This window comes from Puma concolor, chromosome D1, assembly GCF_028749965.1.
Source record: "Puma concolor isolate L17-30 chromosome D1, mPumCon1.1.hap2, whole genome shotgun sequence".
Classification (NCBI taxonomy): Eukaryota; Metazoa; Chordata; class Mammalia; order Carnivora; family Felidae; genus Puma; species Puma concolor.
Genome location: NC_141676.1, coordinates 70,019,627 through 70,036,462, shown reverse-complemented (window position 1 = coordinate 70,036,462; position 16,836 = coordinate 70,019,627). Strand labels below are relative to the sequence as shown.

At 44.3% G+C, this 16,836-nt stretch overlaps 1 protein-coding gene across 3 annotated transcripts in view; it reads left to right on the top strand.

The window, feature by feature from the left end:
• ME3 (malic enzyme 3) overlaps positions 1-12,391 on the top strand; it is a 193,403-nt gene extending 181,012 nt beyond the window's left edge. For all 3 annotated transcript variants that reach the window (XM_086678527.1, XM_086678526.1, XM_086678528.1), the window contains 7 exons: positions 3,552-3,649; positions 3,920-4,033; positions 5,896-6,001; positions 6,609-6,751; positions 7,319-7,492; positions 10,708-10,806; positions 12,154-12,391. In XM_086678527.1, the coding sequence (XP_086534653.1) occupies positions 3,552-3,649; positions 3,920-4,033; positions 5,896-6,001; positions 6,609-6,751; positions 7,319-7,492; positions 10,708-10,806; positions 12,154-12,315 (896 nt within the window). In that variant the 3' untranslated portion in view covers positions 12,316-12,391. The remainder of the gene's footprint in view (positions 1-3,551; positions 3,650-3,919; positions 4,034-5,895; positions 6,002-6,608; positions 6,752-7,318; positions 7,493-10,707; positions 10,807-12,153) is intronic.
• The last annotated feature ends 4,445 nt before the right edge of the window (positions 12,392-16,836 follow it).

The following is a 16,836-nucleotide window of genomic DNA, read 5'->3' as shown; positions in this document are numbered from 1 at the left end:
GGGCACAAGCATTTTATGCCTTTGGTCTATATTGGGAAATTGTTTTCCAAAAAAAGCTCATAGCATTGTAAAATACAATTTATGCTGGAATTTTTTACTTTTCACTACTCCCTCACCAGCCTTGGACAACATCAGTTTCTTTGATTTGTGCAACTTTAACATTCCACAGATAGTCCCACTGTAACTTTCTTTTCTTTGACTATTATGGAGGATTCCCATTCCCCATGTGATTACTGTGTTGTGAACTCTCTGTCAGTAAGGGTCTACACCAGTTGCTTTAAGAGAGAAAATACAAAGAATTGCTGATTATGTATTTAAAAATGTATTATGTATTATTATGTATTTAAAATCAACCTACTGATTATGTATTTAAAAATGAAAAGCATTAAGGACCTACTCCTCAGGGAACAAAGGGAAGACCAGGTGGCAGCCGGCTAGCGTTGTTGTCTCTGAGGGGTGCACTATGAGGCTGCTTCTGCAACTAATGGACAGACTGCAAACTGGATTCATCCACTGCTTCGGGAACAATCTATTGCTGTGGAAGTGGAAAACCAAGGCTGTGGGGTTTCCAGATTTAGCAAGGTCAAAATGCAGCATGCCTACTTAAATTTGAATTTCAGATAAATAATGAATTTTGATAATCATGAATAATTTTTTAGAATACTTATGCTAATATTGGATGGGAATGCTTACATTTAAAAAAAGTTATTTGTTGTTTATCAAAAATCTAAATTTAAGTGTCCTACATTTTATCCGGGCAATCTCACAAGGCGGGGATGATGCTGCAGAAGCGTTCTTCCTTCCCCCTAACCCAGCCTTTCAGTCACCCTCTGGTGCCCCTCACTGGCAGAGCCCAGCATAAAGCCAGTTGACAAAGCTGGCAAAGCTGGTCTGCAGACAAAGCAGAGTGAAGAGTGGGTTTGAAACTAAGAAACAGTTATACCCAGTAATTGGCACAGTCGATCCTTTTAGCTACTCAGCATCCGTACACCGCGTTGTATGCACTGATACTTCCAGAAAACAACAAAAACAATTCCAACAAAACATATCTTTGCAACAAACGAAGACATTCTCACCTTCTCCTCAAAATGGGGAGAGGCAAAGTCTGTACAGTCATTCTCTTCATCTCTGGAAAACAGTCACACTACCCATCTCTGGTCAGGATTAACTATCTTAAAACTCTGTCACAGTCATGTTTGAAAATTCTGTTACCTAAAGACTAAATTATAGAATTAAGAGGAAGGAGAAGGGAGAATAAATTAGCTAATATATACCATTACATATATACTCAAGGATGAAAATCTGCATGGCTGCTGTATTCCTTGTTTCTGTAACCAGTCATGAGTCCATAATTGATGTTTATACATTTCTCCCTCAACATCCCATTCTATGCTTTCTTGTCCTCAGACAGGACTTCAGCTGGCCAGGGTCCTCTAGTGGGATGACCCAAACCTTTTATATCTGAATAGTGTGAATACTAAGTGGTCCTGCCTCTGTTTTGTTGCAGTAATATTCATTAATATCTACTATTGAGCCTGGAAGTACTAAAACACACCCCAGAGAATCCCCTGGGCTCAGATCTAGTCCTCCCTATCTTCAGTTTCCCCTCAGTTATCAGGATGAATAACCACACCCTCTCTTTCTTTGCCCATTGGTTTCATGGCAAAAAATAAAATAAAATAAATAAGAAAAAAGTACCAAATGGCCAGGTGGCACTCTCACCCCTCAATTTGGTAGAACCATGCTGTGAACTCTAATACAGGCATTTGTTTCTTGGGAACCAAATACCTCCAATCCAAAGAGCACAAAATGGAAGAATGTGTACAAGTGAGTTATCAGGTGAAATGGTGAAAGGAGCCACTTCCACTTCAACCCTTTGCTTTCCAGACCCAAATATTCTGGCCATGGAAGAAAGAACACAGTGTAGCATGTGCTAAGTCAAATTGCATCCTGTAAAATAGAATTTCACCATCTTCAAGGGTGTTACCTTGACTAAGTCTTAAGTAGACCATTCTACTGATCTATTAGGCCAGCTGCTCCTAGGTGGTAGAGTACATGTTAAGACCACTGAATTCCATGGGCATAAGCCTATTGGTGCATTTCCATTACTTTGAAATGAATTCCTGATCAGAAGCCTTTTGTCTGGAATATATCAATGGTGAATAGGCTATCCACAGATTCCAAACATCCACAGATTATGGCACTGGTAGAGTATTACATGTAGGGAAAGCAAATCTATAGCCAAAATATATTTTTAGTCCATTGAGGATAAATGCCTTTCTTGTCTATAATGGAAAGAGTCCAAAGTAACCATTCCACTGCCAGGTAGATGTTCTTCCCAGAGAATGGTGTCATACCAGGAGCTTAATGTTGGCATCTGCCATTGACAGGTTAGTCATTCAGCAGTAGCAGGTCAACCTTGATGAGAGGAAGTCCATGCATTAGCCTCTGTCCTTGCCACCATGGCTACTTGGTACATAAACTCATTGAGCAAACCCTAAGTGGCAGAAGAAGGACACTGACTAACATATACATGACATGCAATTTTGTCCACCTGGTAGAGAGAACCTATTTCATTATGCCCTTTGCTCAATTTTCATGTGTGGCACAACTTTGTTCACACTCTATACCTTTCCCAAGATGTCCATCCACACACCCCTATCCTAGGCTTCCTCATCACCAACCTTACTGTTTATTTTATTCTAAGTGCCTGACCATCAGCTAAACCATTAGCAACTGCCAATGAATCAATATAGGTCTAGCCATCTCTTGGACCAAAATGGACAACCAAATTTATAACTTGAAGTCATGTGCATTAGGAATATTTTCCTCACTGTTACCCTTTAGGACTACTTTTCATTGGGGCTGTGAAGCTGCAACATAAATTTCTCATTGATTCCAGCATATCATTAAGCATGATCTGTAAACCAAGCCCAAGCTTTTTTCTCCTTGATCATATGAGGCCCTAGGTGTGCACTGAAGGAGAGGACATCATGCAGCAGAAGTAGGTGTCAAATGAGTCTGAGCCACCTGCTCATGCAACTTATTTGTACCTTTCAGATGGGCTCCAAGCCATTTGATGATGTTATGCTACTGGGCACACCCAGCCTTATGACTTGGTTGATAAGATAGATAGCTCAGATCACATAGTCACTTAATGGCTCATGGCTACTTTGTGGTTTCATTTTTAATTTGTTTTTTTTAATCCATTTATACTGTAAACAAATTATTCTATGAGGTTCATGCTTCTTTTTGGCCTCTGTTATGTTTGTCCTTGTCATTTCATTTATGAATGATGGTGGTAGTAACACCTATCTGATCTTCCCTCCCAGAGTCTAGTCACAATCCAGGAGCTCTTTCTCAAAAGGACATTTTTCTACAAAAGAGGACATATCTTTGCTCCAAACCTGCATGCTTACAGGCTTCTCTAAGGGCTAAGGAAAGTTGCTTCTTTGGCTACACATTCTAGGTGTGGGAAACTCTGCCAAGGGTCTTCTCTTAGGGTTTGGGAGCCAGTGACCAGAGATTGATCTCAGTGCCCTCTGTTACAGGCACAGCCTCTGTCGCTGTAGCGGGGATCCTGGCTGCTCTGCGAATCACCAAGAACAAGCTCTCCAATCATGTGTTTGTTTTCCAAGGCGCAGGTGAGGTAGGTGACATCAGGAGAATAAAGATGGGTGGAGAAGCATGAAGGAAGGGAGGTGTTCGGGGGTGCTGAGAAGAGGAAGCAACACAGGTATATTGTGATAATTGCAGCTGCCTGGACACCAACATTTGGGTGTCTCAAGGACTTAACCAAGCCTCCTAGGAGTGGGGGGAAAGGTATGGAGAAGAGAGAATCTTGGTAAAGCATCTGATAAATGGTGAGCAGCCATTTGCCTTGTATCTGAACATCTGCCATATGGATGTTCCCTCCCAGGCAGCCATGGGCATCGCCCACCTCCTTGTCATGGCTCTAGAGAAAGAAGGTGTACCCAAGGCAGAGGCCACAAGGAAGATCTGGATGGTGGACTCCAAGGGACTCATTGTCAAGGTACTGTCAGTCTGGAAACCTAGAGGCTTCTTGACACCTACAGCTATCGGAACTGGACTATAAGAGGTCGCCAAGGGGCAGAGTACTCAAACAAAATAGAAGGCAAACAGGAGAACAAGGTTCTAATCTCCAAAGCAAGAAACACACCCCAAAGTATCTCTTCCAAAAGCTCTCAATATGTGAGCAAGTTTGTATATGTATGCCTCTTCCAGCTTTATCTCCCACCACTTCTTGCCTTGCACTAACCTCCAGCCACAGTAAATCATAGTTTTCCAGAAGTAACATGCTGTCTCTCCCACATCCTTGCATATTTTGTTCCTCTGCTTGAAATGCCCTTCTCTTTTTCTACATACCCACTCTCAACCATTAACCCCATCTGTTTCCTCCTTGTCTTCTGTTACCTCCTCCAAGTTGCTTTCCCTGAACATCTAGGTGTCAATTCATTTCCTACATTTATGCTCATATAGCCTCCATACATTGCACTTGCCACACTATAGGGCAGCTGCCCTTTTAATTGTCTCTCTCGCCCCTAATCTATATAGTCTTTATACCAATGCCTGGCATGTAATGAGTACATAATTATGTTTGAGGTGTGGGCCAAAGAATGAATGAGAGAGAAACAGTCCAGCTTCTGACTGGAATGTGGTGAGGGACACAATTGGATGGCCTCCTCCTTTAGGACTTCACTGAGCTCTCCATGTTTTAATGCCCCAAATTTCACTAACATAGAATATCAGTGAAAGATTTTTTAAAAAGATGACAGATGGGGCACCTGGATGGCTCAGTTGGTTGAGCATCCAACTTGATTTCGGCTCAGCTCATGATCCCAGAGTAGTGGGATAGAGCCCCACATCAGGCTCTGCACTGAGTGTGGAGCCTGCTTAAGATTATCTCTTGCTCTTCCTCTGCCCCACTCCCCCACTCACAGTGTCTCTCTCTTAAAAATTAAAAAAAAATAATAAGATGACCCAGATAGGATGAGGGGAGGCCATGGGGCTATCAACCAAGAACAGTAGAGACCTTCAAGAAGAAACTGACCTTCCCTTGTCTCATATAGAACCCAATTACCACTAGAAGGAATTCGTCCTCTCACCCCAGGTCATTCCAGAGCATAGTGCAGGCACAGGTAAAAGCTGCCAGAGATTGCCACACTTCCCTCTTGCCACCTTCCAGCATTATTTTGTTCATCCCATGGAGCTCATCTCTACTCAAATATCCCTCAAAGCTGGTGTCTTCACTCTGATTCTCAGGAGGCCAGCTGACCCAAAGGAGTCATCAGAAACCTTTGTGCTATTTACCGTACTGTCACCCACTGATTCCTATTTGAACAAATGGAAGGAATCCTGAGCTTGTTGGGAACAGCCAACCTTGGCAAGCCTTCTCTGGAACTTAGCTTATTATTGTTCCTGGGGAGGTTAATGGCCCTTGTAAAATACATTCACATTAGCTCCCTGACCTTGGCAGGAGCACAGGCCCCCCATCACTCAACTGCCCCTGTGAGTGCTGGACACCTTGGGGCCAAGGGTCCTGGTCAGTCTCAGACATTTCACGAGAGCCTTGCTGTCCTGGCCCCAGAGCCATGACCCTAGCAGCACAAAGAAAGGTTTTATGGATTCTCCACATGTGGCTTGGATTAAAGAAACCTCACACACCACCCCCACATGGTAACACAAACACACATTAAAATCCTCAGGTTCCACCTTAGGTTTTACCAGGAGATCTGCTCAAGAGGAGCAGGCTTCTGATAGCTCAGACCAAAGCACAGGGCTCTACAGGGGATGCTCTCAGGATCTCCAGATGCATCCATGTCCTGCCCAGCAGTTCTCAATGCCAAGCCGCATTGTGTTTTCCTTTCCCTGCAGGGGAGGAGCCACCTGAACCATGAGAAGGAGATGTTTGCCCAGGACCATCCTGAAGTGAACTCCCTGGAGGAGGTGGTGAAGCTGGTAAAGCCCACAGCTATCATAGGTAGGAGGAGGCAGGAGACCCACTGTTCAGCCCAGCTAACCCTCTTGACTTGCAGGTGGAAACTGAGGCTCAGCAAGGAGGCCTAAGTGATCAATAGAAACACAGCTCTCTCCCCTATCCTATGTCTGCTTCAGTGCCACAGTCTTTTATTGAGTGACTACTGTACAAAAATCATAGAACTAAGGCACCAAGTTGGGGCTTAGTGATGCAGAATTATCCAGTGCAGCGGAAAAGCACAGGGCTGGTCTGGGAGCAAATGAGTGCTGCTCCCCTAAAGAGGGGACCCTGGCACCTCTTCCTGGCCTGGGAGAGCAGCCCACTCTAAAGGACAATGCCCAGGAATGCCTTCACAGGTACATCTTAACCAGGCAGGGACCTGAAGTGGACCAGTGTTCCCTTAGGGATTAACTGGAGGTCTTACCCAGCTTGAGCAAGAAGACCCTTTTCTTTTTGGCTCCCTCCATTCCTATGGCAGACGCTATCTCTAAGACTCCTAAGTCTTTCATGTTGCACCTGGCTCCCTACCACCACCACTACCACCAGGAGAGGAATGGGTTGTTTATAAAGAGTAGGCATCCCTACTACCCCCCCCCCCTTTTCCCTGTAGGTGTTGCTGCCATCGCAGGAGCCTTCACGGAGCAGATTCTGAGGGACATGGCCTCCTTCCACGAGCGCCCTATCATCTTTGCCCTGAGCAACCCCACCAGCAAGGCCGAGTGCACGGCTGAGAAGTGCTACCGGGTCACTGAGGTCAGCGGGGAATCCTTCCTTCCCCAGGCTGAGAGGACACAGTAACAATAATTATGAGTAACCCTGTGAGGGTGAAAAAAAATCCCCACATCACTGATGAGCAAAATGAGGTTCAGAAGGATGAAATAACTTGCCCAAGGTCACCGAGCTAATAAGGAGTAGAGCTGGCCCTCAAACCCAGGTCTGGCTCCAAAACCCAGGCTCTTACCATCCTGTTATACTGCTCAAGGTTCCTCTAATAATGTAGAGTTTTGACCAGAACCTGAGGCATTTGTAGACTCTAGGTCACTTGCACACCTGTCATGTCCTGGGATAGCCCTGTCGGGAGGTGACAGGTTAAAAACCTTCACCTTTCAGTGATTTCTTGGCTGCCAGGTAACTCAGTGGGAGCTAAGCTTTCTGGTCAAATGAACAAGTGTGCTCTCAGCACCTGTAATGTGCTCAGCACAACGCTGAGCCTGTGGGAGAGGATGAAGACGGGCTCAACATCTGGGAAAAATAACTAGGCCACCATTCTGCCTGAAACCAATCTCCAGGTTCCATCTCTGGTTTTCTTCCTGCCTCCAGGGCCGAGGGATCTTTGCCAGTGGAAGTCCCTTTAAGAGCGTGACTCTGGAAGATGGCAGGACCTTCATTCCTGGGCAAGGAAACAATGCCTATGTGTTCCCTGGAGTGGCTCTGGGAGTCATTGCTGGGGGGATCCGGCACATCCCAGATGAGATCTTCCTCCTGACGGCAGAGGTATCGCTGTCCCTCCTCCCTTGCATGCTCCCAACAGGGCCTGTGATCTATACCAGGTCCTACACTGGGCTCCCAAAGAATCCTTCTCTCATCTCTTCTACCCACCTGCCCCTCACCCTAGCAGTGGATCCTCAAAATGCTTGAACCTCAAGCTTCTCTCAACATCACCTTGAGGCTTAAACTTCTCTCAGAACACGCACACAATTTTTAAGGGGGAATAAGGAATAGTCAATGGGAGGAGGCATTGGCAGGAAGCACTGGTAGTGAGGGGACATACTTCAATCTGCTCCTTGCCTCACAGCACTGCCCATATACTTGCCTAGAACAGAGAAGATGCCACCAAAACCATCTGAAACTAGGCTCATGGACCATGACAGGCATTGGATTCTTCCATACACTGATCTTGACCATGTTACTAGGGTAACTTGTTGCAGAATAAGCGCCACTAGGGGCTTATTAAGGGATAGGTTCCAAGTCTGGATCTGAGTACTTGGATATTAAGCACAGATATGGGGGTGCTCCTGCTCCATGTTTCTAACTAGAAACTCTCCCAAAATGATTCTTTACTGGACATGATGAAAGCAATGAAAGAATATATTAAGAATGACAGCACACATTCCTAATAATGGTGATTAGTAATAACAGCTATAGTGGCTTACATTTACCAAATGTTTACTAATGCCAGGCACTTCACAATTATCCTCACTCTGAGGAAACCAAGGCATAGAAATGTCTGTTTTGGGAGGTTAAACTAATTAAAACCCTAAACAAATACTAAATCTATTTATCCCCACTGAGCACCAAAGGTTCTGCTGTGATTTCTGACACGTTTGCATTTCCCCATCACCATGGCACTGATGAGAGCCCCGAACCCAGCAAGACATGGGAATGGCTTCCATGCAGCCCTATCTAGCTCCACTTCTGTGGGCCCCACAAGGAACTGTCTCATGCTCTAGGTTCCTTCTTACTACATCCTGGTCTTTGAGCACTGGCTCCACAAGGACATGCAAGTAGTATAGACCTGCAAGCACAATAGCCCCCAAGCCATATGCACACTAGCTGTGGCTTCAGGACATGGCTGTCTGACCATCTTGTGTGAGTATTCTGGTATTTCTTCTTGTTGCTGTGTCATTGGTGGTGGTGTGCCATGGCCGTGGGTAGAGCTATTTGAAACCCCCATGGGACGGAAGAGTCACTTCCTGCTTGGAGTTAGCATGAAAGCAGATCCCCCTGTTGTGCAGAAACGTGATTGCTAGAGCCTTCCTATGTAACCCCAAGAGACATCTGCACGCCCACCTCCTAGTGCTGTGGGACCGTTCAGCTCCATCATTTCATGAACAGTGTCCATCAATTACACAGGAACCTCTCCTCAATGCATGTATTAGTCTCTTGCTGCAAGCAGGACAAGATCACTCCCTTCTAGAGCTGACAGTCTGGCCTTCAAAGGACTGGCAAGTTCTATTTCTGAAAGGGGTGCTTTTAAGTTAAGACAATTGAAGTTGAATCTGATTTCTGTATGGAAAAAAAACTAATACAACTTTTAGGAGATTTACATATTTCACCTTGACCACTCTGTAAAATAAATATAGTGATTATCCTTATGTGATACTCAAGGGAAGTGAGGCACAGAGAGTCTAAGTTATCTGCACAAGGTCACTGGGCTTGTGAGCAATAGCACCAGGATGGTCCCAGCTGATTTACCCCAAGCTGCAGCAGAGTGTTACCAGTGCCCAGTGTCTTAGAAGTGACCATGCCTCACTCTACAGGATACCTTTTCCAGATGCAGATCTAGCCATGGAAATCCTGCTTCCCTCTGATCCCATCTTCTATACCTCCACCAAGAAAATCCTTCAAAACCCAGAACAGTCCATCTCTCTCACTTCAGACATTCGAATGGCTCCTCAGTTCTCAAAGAATAAAGCCCAAACTCCTTCACATGGCTTCTATATAAGATGTATCATCACTGAGCCCTCCTTCCTTCTCAAGCCTTTAGCCTCCCCCCTACCATCAACCTAGTCAAGGTTCTATTTAGAGTCAAGAACTCACGCTCTCCCCTCCCTCCTTCTCTCCAAGAAATTGCATGTGCTATTGCCTGTCCCTTTTTGGGTAATTCATACTTTGTCCTTCAGGTCTTAGCTTATGTCTCTTCTCCTGGTAAGCTTTTCTGAAGATGGCAGACTAGGCCCTGCCTTCCTCTATGCTTCTATCCCCCTTCTCCTTGCACTCACTTCTATGTTAAAATTGTTGTACCTGTTTGTTAATTGCCCACTGACTCCAGACTACAGGAGGAAAAGGGCTTCTCCACCATGGATCCTCAGCAACTAGCACAGAGCCTGGCATCTCACAGAGCTCAGTTAATGTTTGACTCAATGAATGGAAAAGAGACATAGGATGAAAATGAGGCAGAAGAGGAGGAGGCCCTCTTTCCTAATGTCAGCCAAACTCTGAGGCAAGACCAACTCCTTTGGCTCATCCATTCTTGGACATAGTTCTCAGAGAGCACCATGGCTTCTCCCAAATTTAAATCTGACACAAGCAGATTGAGTGGAAGTGGATTCAGAGCCAGCACATAACAGAGGCTGTTCTGCAAGGCTGGCTGAGCACCAGTGCCTGAGGCTGAAGGATGAGGCTTGAGGGGGAGAGTTGGGCCTCAGAGACAGGCTCTGTGGGAGGTGCTGTTCCCAGGATGATGTGTGTAGAACATTCGTTCAGATAAAGCCCAAGGCCCCTTTGTGGTGTCACTCAGAGGAGAAGCCTTTCCTCAGGGCTGGAGGAGAGCTCAAGGAGCTCTGAATACAGACAAGATGGCCTAGATGGGTACCCAGGATGTTACTAAGCATGTGGGAGAGGATGGAACTAGGGAAGTGAGAGTCTCCAGGATCTCTGTGCAATAGGCTGGACCAGCCAAGGGGATATCCCAGAGTCTGCTTCACAAGCCACAAGTTTATTCACCTTGGTCTTAGTGATTCTTCTTTAGAATTCAGGGTCTCATATTGCTTAAAGCTTCAGCCAGTCTCTCAGTACAGAAAGGATGTGTCCTTGCTTAAAAGCCCAAGCATTAAGCTCCCAGTGGGCCATGAGGTGGCAGAGACTACAGTGGGGAATGGCCATGGTTGGCCACCTGTGTGGGGTGAGGTGAGTCTCTGGGGTAATGGGTTGGGCTTGTTCTGGGAAGGCAGAAACTCAGCTTATTCCTCTTGGTTCTCTCTCCCCAGCAAATTGCCCAAGAGGTCTCTGAGCAGCATTTGTCCCAGGGGAGACTGTACCCACCACTCAGCACCATCCGAGATGTGTCTCTGAGAATCGCCATCAAAGTAAGGAGCATCCTGCCCCCAGAAATGTGGTTAGTGAGGCTCAACAGCCTCCTCTCTCTGCGAGTTTAGGAGAGCTAAGGGGATGGCAGCGATGGAGACATCCTGAGCTCCTTGGGCTGCACTGCAGGCAGCCCAAGGCTGGGTGAGAAACTCCTATCTGCAGCTTGAGCCCCACCCCCAACACCCACTCAGGCCAGTTCTGGGAAAGCTCCTGGATTTCCCCTCAAACACCAGGCAAAAAGGTCATTAAAGTCCATAGTCTTGTGGATGAAAATGTGGGTGGAATTTTAAAAAAATGAATCATAAGTGCCCATTTATACAGAAAGGTCAGTTTTTATAGTAGCATGGAAAGAGTTCAGGCTGTTGGGTCCCAGCTCCACCAACTACTTCATTTTCCTGAGCCTCAGTTTCCCTCTTTTCCAAAGGCACCAGTAATTCCTTTCTCCCAGAGTTTGAAAAAGATTAAAGAGGATAGGGAAAAAGCTCCATACTCAGTGCCTTTCTTACCAGAGTAGATGCTCATTTCCCCCCTTTATCTCAGAATGACTGGGCCATGGGGTGATCAGGTTCATGGAATATTCCAAGGAAAAATGTCATCCTAGAGACCCTGCAGAGATGATGGGTTTTCGGGGAATCAGAACATGGTACAATAAAGACTGGCCCCAACACTGATAATTATTGATACAGATAATGGTTGTATTAGAGTTTATTATACTGTCATTTTTATTAGTATATATATTTTACATTGTCCATAAGTTTTCAAAATAATTTCAGAAGACACATTGCACAAAAGCATCTATTCCCCATGCATTGTCCATTGTAAAATCCAGAATCAGCCCTCGAGACCAACAGTTCAGCTGAGAGTCCCAACTCTGCCCTGTCCATTTCCTTCCTTTGGGGGATATTTAGATTCATGCTCTTCTGAAGCAAAATCTAATATGCAGAGAACAATGTCCAGGCTGTTGTCCCAATTCAGCCCACATTTAGCAGGGGGTAGGGGAGATATCAGGTGTCCAGTATTGGACACCACTCCAGAGAAAGGTCGCATTACTCACACTTTACAGATGAGGAAACTGAGGCTCAGCAATGGTAATGTCACTGCTCAGCACCCACCAGCAGTTGGAAGCAGAGGCAGACATGAGTCTGAGGCCTCTTGATCCTGGCCTAGTGTTTATTTCTACCTAGGCAGAAAGCTCACCATCCCTCTGCTCCAGTGGCTTCAGGGACAACAGTTCGTGGTTCTCCAGGGGGAATTCCCCTTCCACAGGCTCCCAAGCAACCTTCAGGCAACTTTTAGGCAGGTTCCTCCTCAGGTTCCAGTTCCTCAGCCACTATGTTTTTCCCTAGGTCCTCGACTTCGCGTACAAACACAACCTGGCCTCCTACTACCCAGAGCCCAAGGACAAGGAGGCTTTTGTAAGATCCCTGGTCTACACTCCAGATTATGACTCCTTTACACTGGACAGCTATACTTGGCCCAAGGAAGCCATGAATGTTCAAACAGTCTGATGCAGTTTCAGAGTCTGGAATGGGGCTGGAACAACCCCAGCGTAACACTGACAATATAAATGGGTTCTAAAATGGCCATCTTTGTCACTGTGTTTTTCCTTTGAACTTGCTGGTGTGATGGGAGCTACCCAGGCACACAGTGAATGATAGCCTTGTTCCTGAAAGCCTTGAGAATTCCCTTTTCTGTAACCCTCTTCTGACTTCCTCCCCAAGAATTTCTTAATCCAATTGCCAACAATTAGCTAGGCCTTGTGGGAAAGCTAGATTCCTTTCTAGAACTCTGCGTTGACAGAGTTCAGAGTCTAGTGAAGTAGAACAGGTATGGACACAATTCATTTTGCCAAAGGGGAGAAAGTGGTAAGTCCATGAAAGAAGTGCAGATAAAGGTCAAGCAAAGGTGCCCAGAGAAGGGAGGAGACACTTCCTCTGAGGACATTAGAGAAGGCTTCAGGGGGAAAAGTGTGCACACTGAGTCCCAGGAGTGAAGGACAGGTAGGGTTTGTGGGGAAATGAGGAAGGTAAGGGCAGCCACTGGCCAGAAAGCATGGTCCACCCATGAGAGAGTTCAATCCCTGTTGGAAGAATGTACACCCTTCAAGACTCAGATGGATATGAAGGCTGAGTAGCTGAAGGCAACTCACTAGTCAAAAATAGTCACTGACATGTGGGTTATTTAATGTTAGGATTCCTTTTTGGTTATTACTAAAAGGAAAACTGTAAATAAATGTGGGTGTGGAGGGGTCAGCAAGCCAAGGAGTGAAGAGGAAGAGAGACAGGGGAAGAGAACCATGGAATTCTAGGGAAGACTTGATTTCATTTTCCTGGCTCTGGAATTCTCTGTCTCCCACCCTTTACTGTGAAGGAATTCAGCAAACAAGGGCAGTATTCTTATAAAATGTCTTCAGTATGTCCTGGGGGTTTCTTAGACAAGTTCAGCCATAGCTTTCACCTCCCTCATGTCCAGCAGAGGACACCTGGGATGGGGAAGTGGGGACAAGCCTACAGCTCCTGCAATCAAAAACCCTGATAAATTGCTAGGACCTATTGAGATGACAGCTTCCAACCACTAATTTTATTGTATAACACAGAAAACAGTAAACCATGCTTAGGGACCTACCACCACAAACCCCTGCTGCCAGGTCAGCCTCAGAAACCTCACTGCCCACCATGAGTACGTTCTATGTAGCCACCTCCCAGTGACAGGACTGCTGGGTTCCTAGAAGAGTAATTAGCTAAGACACCAATCACCTCTTGCCTAGGTCTTGTTCTTCCAACATCTGCTTCCTTGGTGCTGGTGCTAAACCAAGCATATCCTGAGAAAACATCCCTGTTCTATAATCCCTGGGTTCACAGACAATGAGAAACTCTTCAGAAGAGGATTTGAAGTAAAGCAGGCATGTGAACACCAGGGAATATTTACACTGTCTTTTCTATATCCTGTACCCCAACTACATGTCCTTCATACTCAGTGTAATAGAAAAGAAAAATAGTAGAGAAAGGCAATGAAACAAAAACAGGTTCTTTGAAAAGATCAACTAAATTCATAAATTGTAGCTATACTGACCAAGATATCAAGAAGATATAAATTCCATTCCCTTTGTTTCAACCACACTGAACAGATGGCACTAAACACATGCACTTTCAGGCCTGTGCTCTTACACATGTTTGGTCTCCATCTATAGAGTCCTTCCCTCCCATTCCCTTTATCAATTAAATCGAAGTTCACCCTAGCTTTCTGCCTGGAGGCATCATTCTTTCTTAGAGTTCAAATGCAATTGGCTCCTGAACTCTTCCTGGACAGAGTTAATAATTAAATTGGAAATCAACAGTAAAAAAAAAAAAAGAAAGAAAGAAAGAAAGAAAGAAAGAAAGAAAGAAAGAAAGAAAGAAAGAAAGAAAGAAAAATTTCTAACCATTTGGAAATTAAACAATACATTTCTAAATAACCTGTGGCTCAAAGAAGAAATTGCAGGGTAAATTATATGTGTGCTGGATGAAAAAATATGTATTAATGAGTTGTAGCTAAAGCAGTGCTTGGAGGGAAATTTTATATCTCTAAATAAATGCCTATATCAGGAAAAAAAAAGTCTCAAAGGAATAACATAAACTTCCTTTAGAAACAAGATAAGCAAACAAAATCCAAAGCAAGTTAAAATCAGAGCAGAAATAAATATACCTATAACAAGTAAAGAATTTGAATTAGTAATTAAAAAATCTTCCCACCCAAAAAAAACAAAAAAACACTTCACACTAAGAAAAGCACAGGCCCAGATGCCTTCTTTGGTAAATTTTATCAAATATTTAAAGTAGAAATAACACCAATCCTTCACAAACTCTTTCAGAAAATAGAGGAGGGAATATTTCTCAAATCATTCTATGATACTAGTATCACCCTGATATCAAAACTACAGACCAATATCCTTCACAAATATAGATGCAAAATCTTAAAATATTAGCAAACTAGAGAGAAGTGAAGATGACAGAGTAGTATGGGGACCCTGAGCTTGTCTAGTCCCTGAAACATAGTTAGATCAACACCAAACCATTTTGAACACCTAGGAAATTGATCTGAGGATTAATGCAACAAATCTGCCTAATTTGAACAAGAGATCTTGGCAGGTATTTGGTGTAGACAGGAGAATTGTGAGAGAGAAAAGCCATGGTGCTATGGAGTGTAGGGAGCCGTTTTTGCTGAAACAGGACAGAGAAAGACGGAAAGAGTGTAGCACATCAGGATCGTGATAGTACAAAGGGAAAAAGAGGGTTCTATACTGCCAGTTTTCTATAAACAGTGGAGCACAAAGTCTGAAGGTTTGGAGCTCAGTGTCTGGCAGTGCTCCAGTGAGGAAGCAGGGTCCATCTCCAGGAGCAGGCAGCATATTCTGAGAGTTCCATGTGCAGTTCCCTGCTTGGAATACATTTGGTAGAGGTAATATGGCTTCTCCAGGGGCAAAAGTACCAGCTAACTCCAGAGAGCTGCCACATTTACTGATATAGGAACAAAGACACTAACGGCAGAAATATCTGGCACTGGCTGTGTCTTGCAATTTACCATAAACTCAGCCATTGTGTCTGCACAGTTGCACAAACATTTGCTGGGACAAGTTGGTACCTGGCCATTGCTTGGTGAGAAAATCCCCTAGAGGATCAATGCAAGTCTGAGCCCCATGGGTCTGAAGTGTGAGGGTGTGAAGCACAGCCCCATCAGAGATAAAACTCTAGAGGGAGGTGCTGCCTGGCAGGCAAGCAGCTTGGACACAGACAGGGTAAAGGCAGGGAGTGGACAGAAGCCTGAGACAAAGGAGGGGTACTTGACGGTATGTCTGTGAGAGTGTGAAATTCCTGCTCTGGAGACTAGAGAGGGGGGTGAAGCCATTTTCACCTCTAGCCCACCCGCACTGATCAATCACAGTGAGCTAAGCAGTGCCACCAAGTGGAGAATGGAGCCATTATACCAAGGCCCACCCACCCGCGCCCTCCAGGCACATCCACCAAAAGACCAGCACAAATCCCTCCCTCCTGCTTCGTCTACAGATCATAGTGTGCTGCAAAGTGTCATTTCTAGGGGAAACTGGGTCTAGCTTCATTTGAGTTTCATTTTGCTTGCTTGTTCATTTCTTTGTTTCTTTGCTTCTATTTTTATGTTGGTTTTTTTTCTTTTCTTTTACTTTCTTGGATACAGAAAGCAAGTCTTTTATTCTACTTTATTTTCTTCATTTTATTCTATTTTTTAAATTTTTAATTTCTAATTTTTTATCTTTCTCTTTTTTCTCTTTTCTACCAAGCTTCTCTTAAGCAGACTGAAACACACCTAGGATCTAGCTTCCTTTATTTGATTTTTTTCATTTTAATTTATTTTATTAATTTTTTTCTTCCTCCAAAATGACAAGATGGGGGAATTCACCCCAAAACAAAGTATAGGAAGGAATCACAGCCAGGGAATTAATCAACACAGATATAAGTTGTCTGAACTAGAATTTAAAACCATGATTATAAGAATACTAGATGGATTTGAAAAAATCATAGAAGACACCAGAGAATCCCTTTCTGCAAAGATAAAAAAACTAAAATCTAATCAGACTGAAATTAAAAATGCTATAACCAAGATGCAATCTCAAATGGTTGCCATGACAACAAGGATGAATGAAGCAGAGTAACAGATCAGTGATACAGAGGATAAAACTATGGAAAATAATGAAGCTGGGGAAAAAAGAGGAAACAAAGGCAAAAGATCATGATACAAGACTTAGAGAACTCAGCAACTTATCAAAGAGGAATAGCATTTGTATCATAAGAGTCCCTGAAGATGGAAAAAAAAGGGGGCAGATAGTTTATGTGAGCAAACTGTAGCTAAAAACTTATCTGGGGAGGACACAGACATAAAAATCCAAGAAGCACAGAAAACTCTCATTAGATTCAACAAATGCCAACTATCACAAAGGCATATCATAGTCAATTTCACAAAATACACAGACATGGAAAGAATCATGAAAGCAACAAGGGGAAAATGTCCTTAATCTA